Here is a 12,802-nt window from a genome sequence, read left to right on the forward strand (position 1 = left end):
CTAATGAGCTAGGTATTATTCCTGCTTCATTTTCATTCTGAAGTAGTTCTGTTCCTCAGCTATTTCTGTAACCACACAACCCCCCCGCCCCCAGCATTTACATGTCAGCTCAGTTCTAATTTCTCATTAGAACAGAATTTAATAAAGATAACTTTTAATGGGAGTTGTGTACGAGCACTCAAGGATGAATAATGTTCTGCACGTGGGTCAGGTATTCCTAGGAAAACCTCCGCCAGACGACAGGTATCGCTCCCTGTCCCTGCGAGCGCAGGGGAGCAGAGTCTCTTCATCCTGCAGATGCACACAACATTTATCTGCGGTTTCTGGTTGATGTGAGAGGTATAAAGGAGACCGGAGCCAAAATTTCTTTCCATTTGAGCTATATTGGCTTAGGAAGGCTCAGAAAGAATGGTTGTATTTATTAGTTGTTAGGGAAGGTCCCTTCCAACCTAAAGCATTCTATGATTCTATGATTCTTTAGGCTATACGGTCCACAAATACATTTGCAACCCATCTGTCTATCTCAGAGCCTTACAGTACTCTTAACCCCACACCTGGTACTTCAGAGGGTTTGGAGACGTGACAGTCGGCTAGGATTCTTCTCCTCTTTCAACAAAAAGAGAGGGGTCTTTCCGCCACATACAGAAGGAAAGGGGGAAACACGCCAAGCACCTACGGTATAAAGGGAATCTTCAACCTTGATCATATGCAGTCTTATTAAAACGCTAACACTTCCACCTCCTAAGTCAAATTTAGAAATATGGTGAAGTTTGGGATAAATATGACGGACAGATTTCTTACCTCTGAAAGAAACACGGGAATTTGCTCTAAGATCCTGCCTCTTCCCATGTTTTTTAGCAGATGTGGCACCAGAAAAGCCCCCTCGCCAAGCGTTAGGCAGTAGGGCCGTGGTCCAAAGGGCTCACGGGGCAGAGGCCAGCGCTGACTCGAGCACCTGCTGAGGGGTCTCGAGGGATCCTCACTGGATCCTCACGGCACTGGGTGAGGGCAAGAGCAGCCCGCTGCTCCGGGGTGCGCCACAGGCTGAATGAAGGGACCCGGCGGCTTTATTCTGAGAGAGCCGTCAGAATTCAAGCGAAGAGGAGGAGAAAGGTTTTCCAAAGGTAAAGCAAACTAAGAAGCAGAAACAAGGCTAAACTCCATTCAGAAAGGTGCAAATAAAAGGAGGAGATTGCAGCAACGACGAATTTCCAACTAAAGCCACATGAATCAGCTCTGCTAATTAGAATCCGAGGCATGAAAATATGCAAAGTTTACTGTTATTTATACAGAGAGCAGGTACAGTCATGAGTTTTACAATGAGCTAAATGATTGCCACTTACCTTTTCGCTCCCTTTCAAACACACCCAAGACGCAAGTGAAACACCCCACGCCTCCGCTATTGGAATTTCCACTCATGAGAAAAACTCAACTTGCATGAATATTCTGCAGGCTTATTTTTCAGATACGTGTTTTAGAAACAGATGAATTCAGCCACGAGTCACGTAGATTCTTACCCGTTTCATTTTAAAAAAGATTTTTTTCCCCCCAACACCAAAAAATGAATTAAAATTAATGATCAAATTTTCTAATGTCAGTATCGGAAACTTTAATCGCACTTCTCTGCACTCTAAACAGCAGGAATATATTCAATGTATTCACTCAGATGCTTCACTGGACCTACGGATATGTACCGATACGTTTTCAAAATCTGCAGCTGTTGCTTGAGAAAATGCTGTCTGAGTACTGCTAAAACGCTCAAGCTCAAAATCTCCAACCTTTCGGAACCTCCATTAATACGTTTGCCAGTTGCTGCCGTTGTTTTTTTGCAGCGAACCGACAGGTCTACATTTGAGCTGCATTAACTGAGGACTGTAAACTGAGGGAGTCTCGTTTCTGCCACCGCAAAAGGAGAGGCCAGCCAGGAGAGAGCCCCGGCCGTGCTGTTCGCACGCCGCACCCCCACACCAGCTCCCCGTTTCCTGCAGCAGGACAGAAACGCTGACACGCGAAGCTGCGGCTCCCACGCTGCTCCAGCTGAATTCTAATCAGTTTTTTCCTGATAGCTGTTGTGCCTGCGGTTACACAGCAGCAGACTGAAGCAATTATTGTACAAACAATACTTTTTTTTTTTCCATTTTACCTGATTTCCTCCCATGCCGTGGCAGTTGAAAATGCCCACTTTTTCATTTTCCTTGCGGCCCATGTTGTCTAAACACTGGTTGGTTTCAACATTCCTGATCTGAAGAAAGAAAAAGATGAAATGTTCCTTGAAAAAAATGCCCGTGAATGTCATATTTGTGCAGAAAAAAGTTACGTCACTGTAGGAGAAAGTACATTATCTCTGCCTTCAACTATATGAACGCATTTTAACTTGCAATTTGTAAATATGTCGCACTCCCAAAAGAAACTGAAAATAATAACAAAGAGTAGAATGAGATTTTAAATTGCATACTAAGTGTAAGTATGAACAGCGTTCAAGGAAAATCTCATTCAATGCCTGGCATTGTTTTGCTTAACAACCATAATACGGTTTTACTTCTAAACAACACAAAATTAATGGCTTGCCCAAGATATGCACTTTTATTTTCTTCCAGCAGGGCTGACTCTACTCCAAGAGAGAAAAACTGAGTAGGAACAGAGCCTGACGGCTGACTCTTTCAGCACAGAGGCTGCTGGACAGCTTTGCGACTAAATACATGCTTTTTTATTTTTAAATAAAACTTTCCCCTCAGAACCCATCCGTCCTCAGAGAAGAACAAAACCAGTGAACACCTCTGCTTAAAGAAACGATTTCTACATAATTTGTGCGTAGTGCAGTTGGGAAGAAGGCAGCTTTAGGAGCACGTCGTCTGCGATACAATACACGATGTGACGAGTTCCTTCCAGCGACGCTCAGCTCGTGCGATTGCAACAAAAGCCCATCAGAGCAAGAAGCAATAAGGAGCAGCAGGACAAGTACCAGAGCCTCGCTCCCCAAAACATATTTTTAGAATACACATTTATCCAGGAAAATGGCCGAGCATAAAGGCAATCAATCAACCTTAGCTTCAGATGAGAGGAGAAGCAGGAGATGCCACAGTCCCCGCCGAAGCTCTCCCACGTCGCAGTCTCCATGACGGTGTGTGCATCCAGCCTGCGCAAACCCCAGCGTGTGCATGTAACGCCTTTTTTCTTCACCCTCCTCATATACCTGTTAGCGCAGTTGTACAAACACAGCTCCCCCTGCTCCTCCTTGCTCTCAACATGGTTTAGTGGGCATGGGGGTGTTGGGTTGATGGTTGGACTGATGATCTTAGAGGTCCTTTCCAATCTTAATGATTCTGTTCTGGTTTTCCTTTCATTAAAAACTAATCCAGCCACCAAGCCAGGAAACATGAAATTAATTATGACTCTACTCTTAATTGGTTTAGTGTGGACTTGGCAGTGTTAGGTTAATGGTTGGACTGGATGATCTTAAAGGTCTTTTCCAACCTCAACGATTCTATGGTTCTATGGTCCAAGAGCACAGGGTGATTTTCTTACTAATGCGTGCAAAGCAAAAACGCATCTCCGGATCCCTTATTCCTTTGGTAAAACCTGTTGCGAAACCCCGAATTTTGAAATACTTCAGTGGCACTTGGTACAGCTCTCAGTCACCTGCAATTCCCCGTGCCACCTTCAGAGGCTCAGCGGGCACGGCAGTCAGCAGCAAACCAACGCCACCAGCCTGGGCTGAACGCAGCGATGCAAGTGAAATGAGATAGTGCAACCTGATTAACGACGCTGGGGAAGAGCGGCTCAGCACAGCTCACGTGTTCGCTTCTTAATCTGCTCTAACGTTAATCACACAGACAGAAATTGCACCACCTTGTGCTGGTGAGCAATCTCTCAGAGGCTCATGCTCTTAATTCCTTAATCGATCCTCCAAGATTTTGTAGAAATAAAGTTTCATGTATCTCCACGAGAAAGGTAATTTTTTTTTTTTTTTGCAATCCCTTGATTCATTAAAACAGAGTACTAAAATGAAAAGTGACTTGAAAACTCACCTATGATTATTACGTCTTGGGTTTATAAAATAACTCTTGTCCTCCATTTATTTTGTATTCACTTTCAATGTTACATGATTAAAACGTAAAAAAGAATATTCAATATTCACTGCATTTTGCACATTTAATGCCCATTCTGAGGCATATTTTTGTCCATCTAGGAAATTCAAATCTAATGCAGTCACGGTATATAAGTTATGTTCTAACAGAATGGAAAATTTAGTTGCAAATAAAGGCTTGGCAATCTTCAGGATCTGCCTATTAAGTGTACAATGAATAAACTTCATAAACTACTGAAGAACTTCTGTTCCACACGACTCCACATTTTCAAAATTTCATTTAAAAATTGTGCACTTATAGGATCATAGAATCACAGAATCGTTTAGGTTGGAAAAGACCCTTAAGATCATCCAGTCCAACCATTAACCTACACTACCAAGTCCACACTAAACCAATCAAGGGTAGACCAGACTAAACCATGTCCCCAAGTGCCACCTCTGCCCATTTTTTGAACCCCTCCAGGGATGGGGACTCCCCCACCTCTCTGGGCAGCCTGTTCCAATGCTTGACTACCTTTTCCGTGAAGAAATTTTTCCTAATATCCAACCTAAACCTCCCCTGGCGCAGCTTGAGCCCATTTCCTCTCGTCCTTCATTCATAAAAGCAACAGATGTATATAAATTAGTTGTTCAATAGCCAAATGAAGTCCAAATTAAAATGCAATACAGTACTGATTATTATTTCTAACATGGTGGGTGCTGCAAGCGAACCACGCGTGGACATTGTCCGACTTCACGTCACGCCTGCACAACCCTGCAGGAGGGCATAAGTAAATTACGGATGATTATCCCAAATCTGTCAAAAGCACTCACTCTTTTTATCACTGTTTATACTTGTCCTGGTTTCGGCTGGGATAGAGTTAATTTTCTTCCTAGCAGCAGGCATAGTGCTGTGTTTTGGATTTAGTAGGAGAAGAATGTTGATAACATGCTGATGTTTTTAGTTGTTGCTGAGTACTGCTTATGCTAGTCAAGGACTTTTTCAGCTTCCCATGCTCTGCCAGGCGCACAAGAAACTGGGAGGGGGCACAGCCAGAATAGTTGATCCAAACTGACCAAAGGGCTATTCCATACCATATGACGTCATGCTCAGTATATAAACTCGGGGGGGTTGGCCGGGGAGCAGCGACCGCTGCTCGGGAACTGTCTGGGTATCGGTTGTCGGGTGGTGAGCAATTGCATTGTGCATCACTTGCTTTGTATATTATTATTACTGTTATTATTATTATATTGTTGTTATTATTATTTTACTTTATTTTATTTTAATTATTAAACTATTCTTATCTCAACCCAGGAGTGTTTCTCACTCTTACTCCTCCGATTCTCTCCCCCATCCCATCGGGGTAGGGGGAGTGAGCGAGCGGCTGCGTGGTACTGAGTTGCTGGCTGGGACTAAACCACGACAGTCCTTTTTGGCGCCCAACGTGGGGCACGAAGGGTTTGAGATAAGAACAGATTAACTAGAGTGTATTAAGGAGTCTGTTAACAGTTGCCGGTCATGATATTAGTTCATCTGATCTGTACCATGTTCTTTTCTTGGCTGTGCATGTTAAAGCTTGGTGTTGGTCTGTGCATTGCGCTATGCTCTGTAGTGATTAAGGATGTTTTGATTGGGAGGTTCCTTATCAAAATCCTGACCTTGAGCATGGTTTTGTATCTGGGTTTTATACACAAGTCATTACTGTACTTCGGGTACCACCTCATGGAGAGAGTTAGCAATTATACCTTTCCCTCAGAGACGTCTGTTGTGGAGGAACTACAGAATGGCACCTTCATTACCTTATTCTATAATGCTTCCTCCCTCATTACAGAAAGTTTTCAGTATTTTGAACATCCCTGGGCAGTTAAGATACTTCTATTGATACTTCTTGGGAATATTGTTTTGGTTTTGACAAAGGTTAGTAAGCAATTTAAGAATATCATCCAGAGATCTGCCCCAAGGCTGGAGAGTTATGAGTGGCAGGGTGTGTGGGATCGTATGGGCAAGTACCTAGGGCAGTGGGGACCTCCAGTGTTTTGGAACTTCACCCCTGAACAAGTGCAGAATCCTGAAGAACTAGTAAAGTATTTGGAAGAAGTATGTTCTCACCCTGGCAACTCCAAAGAGACACAACTCATTGCAACATGCTGGGGACTGGCTCATGCTTATAGAGCCCTGTTCAACACTATTCAGTACCCTCAAGGGAAAGAGAGGGTCTCTGGATCTGATGACAAAACAACAGGCACTGTGGCTACTCCAACCACAGCCATGAGCACTGTGGCTACTCCAACCACAGCCACAAGCACTGCAGCTACTCCAACACCCACCACAGGCACTGCGGCTACTCCAACCCCAGTGGCAGGCACTGCGGCTAAACCAGAGAACCAACCTGCGCCGGTATCAGTTGCCCCTATACAGAAGAAAAAATACACAAGGAAATCAGTTCGTTTAGTAAGGGATGAAGATGAACCAGGGCCATCACGAGAACCAGAGGAGGAAGAACCCATAAATGAGATGGTGACCACCCGATCCCTATCCCTGAGTGAGCTGCGAGATATGCGAAAAGATTTTGGTCGTCATCCAGGCGAGCACATCATCACCTGGCTGCTCCGATGCTGGGATAACGGGGCCAGTAGCCTGGATTTAGAGGGTAGGGAAGCCAAGCAGCTGGGATCCCTTTCCAGGGAAGGGGGCATTGACAAAGCAATTGGAAAAGGGGCAAAACCGCTCAGCCTCTGGAGGCGACTTCTGTCAAGCGTGAAGGAAAGGTATCCCTTCAAGGAGGATGTTTTATACCGCCCAAGCAAATGGACCACCGTAGAGAAGGGTATCCAGTACCTGAGGGAATTAGGCGTGCTGGAGGTGATTTACAGTGACCTGAATGATGAGCAGTTAACCAAAGACCCAGATGAAGTCAGGTGCACACAATCCATGTGGCGGAAGGTGGTACGGAGCGCACCAGCATCGTATTCCAACTCGTTGGCAATACTAGCCTGGAAAGACGACGAGGCACCAACGGTGGATGAAGTGGCTAGACAACTCCGGGACTACGAAGAAAAGCTCTCTTCCTCCCTACGGGCCTGTGTCTCGGCTGTGGAAAAACTGTCTGAAAAAATATGCCAAGAGTTCCAACAACTCAGAGAGGATCTGTCCTACTCCCCACCTGCACGGACCAGTGTCTCAGCCATTAGGAGTCAACGTCCCTATGCTCAAGAGAGAGGATATAGAGGATACACACCACGGGGCACCCTGTGGTTTTACCTGCGTGATTATGGAGAGGACATGAGAAAGTGGGATGGAAAACCCACCTCAACCTTAGAGGCACGGGTGCGTGAGTTGCAAGGAAAAACTATTAGGAAAGGCGGTTCTCCCAGGAAGATTGCAGCTCCAGTTTCCAGTGAGCAGTTCCCGAGACAGAGTAAGAGGGCTAATTTTACTTCCGACCTTGATCAGGGGACTTTTGATTCACATTTACAGGAAGTGAACAGCGAATACTGTGACCAGTGTTAGAGGGGCCCTGCCTCCAGCCAGGTGGAGGAAAGGGACAACCGGGTTTACTGGACTGTGTGGATTCGATGGCCTGGAACGTCAGACCCACAGGAGTATAAGGCTCTAGTGGACACTGGTGCACAGTGCACGCTAATGCCATCAAACTATAGAGGGGCAGAACCCATTTGTATTTCTGGAGTGACAGGGGGATCCCAACAGCTAACTGTACTGGAAGCTGAAGTGAGCCTAACTGGGAATGAGTGGCAAAAGCACCCCATTGTGACTGGCCCAGATGCTCCGTGCATCCTTGGCATAGACTACCTCAGGAGAGGGTATTTCAAGGACCCAAAAGGGTACCGGTGGGCTTTTGGTATAGCTGCTTTGGAGACAGAGGAAATTAAACAGTTGTCCACCTTGCCCGGTCTCTCAGAGGACCCTTCGATTGTAGGGTTGCTGAAGGTTGAGGAACAACAGGTGCCAATTGCTACCACAACTGTGCACAGGCGGCAATATCGCACCAACCGAGACTCCCTGATTCCCATCCATAACCTGATTCGTCGACTGGAGAGCCAGGGAGTGATCAGCAAGACTCGCTCACCCTTTAACAGTCCCATATGGCCAGTGCGAAAGTCTAATGGGGAGTGGAGACTAACAGTGGACTATCGTGGCCTGAATGAAGTTACACCGCCGCTGAGTGCTGCCGTGCCAGACATGCTAGAACTTCAATATGAACTGGAGTCAAAGGCAGCCAAGTGGTATGCCACAATTGATATTGCTAATGCATTTTTCTCCATCCCTTTGGCAGCAGAGTGCAGACCCCAGTTTGCTTTTACCTGGAGGGGTGTTCAGTACACCTGGAACCGACTGCCCCAGGGGTGGAAGCACAGCCCCACCATTTGCCATGGACTGATCCAGACAGCACTGGAACAGGGTGAAGCTCCAGAACATCTGCAGTACATTGATGACATCATTGTGTGGGGCAACACAGCAGAAGAAGTTTTTGAGAAGGGAAAGAAAATAGTCCAAATCCTTCTGAAGGCTGGTTTTGCCATAAAACAGAGTAAGGTCAAGGGGCCTGCACAAGAGATCCAGTTTTTAGGAATAAAATGGCAAGATGGACGTCGTCAGATCCCAATGGATGTGATCAACAAAATAACAGCTATGTCCCCACCAACTAGCAAAAAGGAAACACAAGCTTTCTTAGGCGTTGTGGGGTTTTGGAGAATGCATATTCCAAATTACAGCCAGATCGTAAGCCCTCTCTATCAAGTGACCCGGAAGAAGAACGAATTCAAATGGGGCCCTGAGCAACAACAAGCCTTTGAACAAATTAAACGTGAGATAGTTCATGCAGTAGCCCTTGGGCCAGTCCGGGCAGGGCAGGATATTAAAAATGTGCTCTACACTGCAGCCGGGGAGAATGGCCCTACCTGGAGCCTCTGGCAGAAAGCACCAGGGGAGACTCGAGGTCGACCCCTAGGGTTTTGGAGTCGGGGATACAGAGGATCCGAAGCCCGCTATACTCCAACTGAGAAAGAGATACTGGCAGCATATGAAGGGATGCGAGCTGCTTCAGAAGTGGTTGGTACTGAAGCACAGCTCCTGCTGGCACCCCGACTGCCGGTGTTGGGCTGGATGTTCAAAGGGAGGGTCCCCTCTACACATCATGCAACTGATGCTACATGGAGTAAGTGGGTTGCATTGATTACACAACGGGCTCGAATAGGAAACCCCAGTCGCCCAGGAATCTTGGAAGTGATCATGGACTGGCCAGAAGGAAAAAACCTTAGAATATCACCAGAGGAGGAGGTGACACGTGCTGAAGAGGCCCCACTGTATAATAAATTGCCAGAAAATGAAAAGCAATATGCCCTGTTCACTGATGGGTCCTGTCGTCTTGTGGGAAAGCATCGGAGGTGGAAAGCTGCTGTATGGAGTCCCATACGACAAGTCGCAGAAACTGCTGAAGGAGAAGGGGAGTCGAGTCAGTTTGCAGAGGTGAAAGCCATTCAGCTGGCTTTAGATATTGCTGAAAGAGAAAAGTGGCCAGTCCTTTATCTCTATACTGACTCATGGATGGTGGCAAATGCCCTGTGGGGGTGGCTGCAGCAATGGAAGCAGAGCAACTGGCAGCGCAGAGGCAAACCAATCTGGGCTGCCGCATTGTGGCAAGATATTGCTGCCCGGGTAGAGAACCTGGTTGTAAAAGTTCGTCATGTAGATGCTCATGTACCTAAGAGTCGGGCCACTGAAGAACATCAAAACAACCAGCAAGTAGATCAGGCTGCTAAGATTGAAGTGGCTCAGGTGGATTTGGACTGGCAACATAAGGGTGAATTATTTATAGCTCGGTGGGCCCATGACGCCTCAGGCCATCAAGGAAGGGATGCAACGTATAAATGGGCTCGTGATCGAGGGGTGGACTTAACTATGGACAGTATTGCACAGGTTATTCATGAGTGTGAAACATGCGCTGCAATCAAGCAAGCCAAGCAGTTCAAGCCCCTTGGGTATAGTGAACGATGGCTGAAATATAAATATGGGGAGGCCTGGCAGATTGATTACATCACGCTCCCACAGACCCGCCAGGGCAAGCGCTATGTGCTCACCATGGTGGAAGCAACCACTGGGTGGTTGGAAACATATCCCGTGCCCCATGCCACCGCCCGGAACACCATCCTGGGCCTTGAAAAGCAAGTCCTGTGGCGACATGGCACCCCAGAAAGAATTGAGTCAGACAACGGGACTCATTTCCGAAACAACCTCATAGACACCTGGGCCAAAGAGCACGGCATTGAGTGGGTGTATCACATCCCTTACCATGCACCAGCCTCCGGGAAGATTGAGCGATACAATGGATTGTTAAAGACTACCCTGAGAGCAATGGGTGGTGGGACGTTTAAACATTGGGATACGCATTTAGCAAAAGCCACCTGGTTAGTCAACACCAGGGGATCTGCCAATCGAGCTGGCCCTGCCCAATCAAAACTTTTACGTACTGTAGAAGGAGATAAAGTTCCTGTAGTGCACATGAAAAATATGCTGGGGAAGACAGTCTGGATTACGTCCCCCTCTGGCAAAGGCAAACCCATTCGTGGGATTGCTTTTGCTCAAGGACCTGGGTGCACTTGGTGGGTGATGCGAAAGGATGGGGAAGCCCAATGTGTACCTCAAGGGAATTTGATTTTGGGTGAAAATAGCTAATGAACTGAATTGTATAATATTAATTGCTTTATAATACTGTATGTTATCTCTTAACTATATGTTATCTCTTAACTGCATGTTAATATAATAATGTAGTAGGTTAATATTAAGTATATAATACTGTATATTATGATTGCTATATGCCGCATCAATGGTATTGCAGTAAGAATTGCCCAGCTTAATGAAAATGAACTTTGATGAAACCATTTTGGAATGAGAACTGACTTCAGCATGCAACAGTCCAACACTGCACACCACCTCTCCTGCTCTGAAAGACTGTGATGACAGATGGAACCCAAAGTCATGGGCTAAATGAACTCAATGGACATTTTAGAGGGATGGGCCATAGACGAAGGGAATGATATCTGTGTGTATATCAAGATAGGGAAAGTGGTGGTGATTAATTGGAACACATTGGAAAGGGGAGGGCCTGTGCATGACTTAGATGGTATAGAATAAGGGGTGGATACTGTCCTGGTTTCGGCTGGGATAGAGTTAATTTTCTTCCTAGCAGCAGGCATAGTGCTGTGTTTTGGATTTAGTAGGAGAAGAATGTTGATAACATGCTGATGTTTTTAGTTGTTGCTGAGTACTGCTTATGCTAGTCAAGGACTTTTTCAGCTTCCCATGCTCTGCCAGGCGCACAAGAAACTGGGAGGGGGCACAGCCAGAATAGTTGATCCAAACTGACCAAAGGGCTATTCCATACCATATGACGTCATGCTCAGTATATAAACTCGGGGGGGTTGGCCGGGGAGCAGCGACCGCTGCTCGGGAACTGTCTGGGTATCGGTTGTCGGGTGGTGAGCAATTGCATTGTGCATCACTTGCTTTGTATATTATTATTACTGTTATTATTATTATATTGTTGTTATTATTATTTTACTTTATTTTATTTTAATTATTAAACTATTCTTATCTCAACCCAGGAGTGTTTCTCACTCTTACTCCTCCGATTCTCTCCCCCATCCCATCGGGGTAGGGGGAGTGAGCGAGCGGCTGCGTGGTACTGAGTTGCTGGCTGGGACTAAACCACGACAATACTACAAAAGAACAAAATACGCACTTGCGCAACATAATTTGAGGCCCCATGTTGAAGGCTTGTTACATTTAGATTGCACTGTACTACAGAATAATTCTCTCGGATTTATTACCAAGCCTGATTCACCTCCGGACCGGCCAGCTCAAGGCACAGCGCATCTCGCGGAGCAGCTGGGCGCATCACGGACCATTTGCGGACTAATGATCCCAGCTGCCCCGACAAGTCAGATGGTTTGCCTTACCTGAGACTAAACGCCTGCGGAAAGAGAGGAGAATGACCGAGAAATACGCGTCGGATGTTTTAACAATTGTCCATTTACTGCTGATGATGGTACCTGAGCTTTAGGTCTGAAAATCCACTTTACTGCTCAACTGGCAGTCAGCAGCTGTAATAGTCAAGTGTGAGTTTTAATTCATAGATCCTGCCTGAATTGCTGTTTCCATAGAAACTGAGGCTGTGTTGGTAAAAATAAGGTGTTTTAGTAACTATTTTATTACTTTCTCACACTTCTATTTTCCAGTCTGACAATATCGTACAAAACCTTATTATTTGACACTTGTTAGATGAGTTCTTTCCTTTCTGTAAAACCATGTTTCACTTTATTTTGTCGTAGTTAAACTGGAAACCCTACTGTGGCTTTTCTTTTTCACTACAATTGCAAGTTTCAATAGTAAATTACTTTTCTGGATGTAAAAAAGCCATTTACTCATTTGATTGCTATTCTATCCAAAGCTATCTTTAAATCAGACCATTCAGGAGTTTTTAAAAGTCAGCGCAGGTACAACTCAATACAATATTTTTAACAGCAAGTTATCTGAATTTTAAAGAGACTTCAGTTCTTGGTAGTACTGGAATCATCAGATTATTAGGAATGTCTGCGATGCTCAGCTCCAGGCAGCCTTGCTGGAAAACACAGCATCAATGAAAGAACACATTTCTTGGGGGGTGGGGGGAAAGAAAGGCAAAAAAAGCTTTTTCTACTCTACATGTAAGTGGTGAT

At 45.6% G+C, this 12,802-nt stretch overlaps 1 protein-coding gene across 1 annotated transcript in view; it reads right to left on the reverse strand.

Annotated features, from left to right (window-relative positions):
• Window positions 1-12,802, reverse strand: part of GALNT13 (polypeptide N-acetylgalactosaminyltransferase 13) — a 152,943-nt gene that overhangs the window by 23,253 nt on the left and 116,888 nt on the right. The window contains 1 exon segment of the mRNA XM_075710501.1: window positions 2,144-2,242. Within this exon segment, the coding sequence (XP_075566616.1) occupies window positions 2,144-2,242 (99 nt within the window).

Source organism: Pelecanus crispus, chromosome 5 (assembly GCF_030463565.1).
Source record: "Pelecanus crispus isolate bPelCri1 chromosome 5, bPelCri1.pri, whole genome shotgun sequence".
Lineage (NCBI taxonomy): Eukaryota > Metazoa > Chordata > Aves > Pelecaniformes > Pelecanidae > Pelecanus > Pelecanus crispus.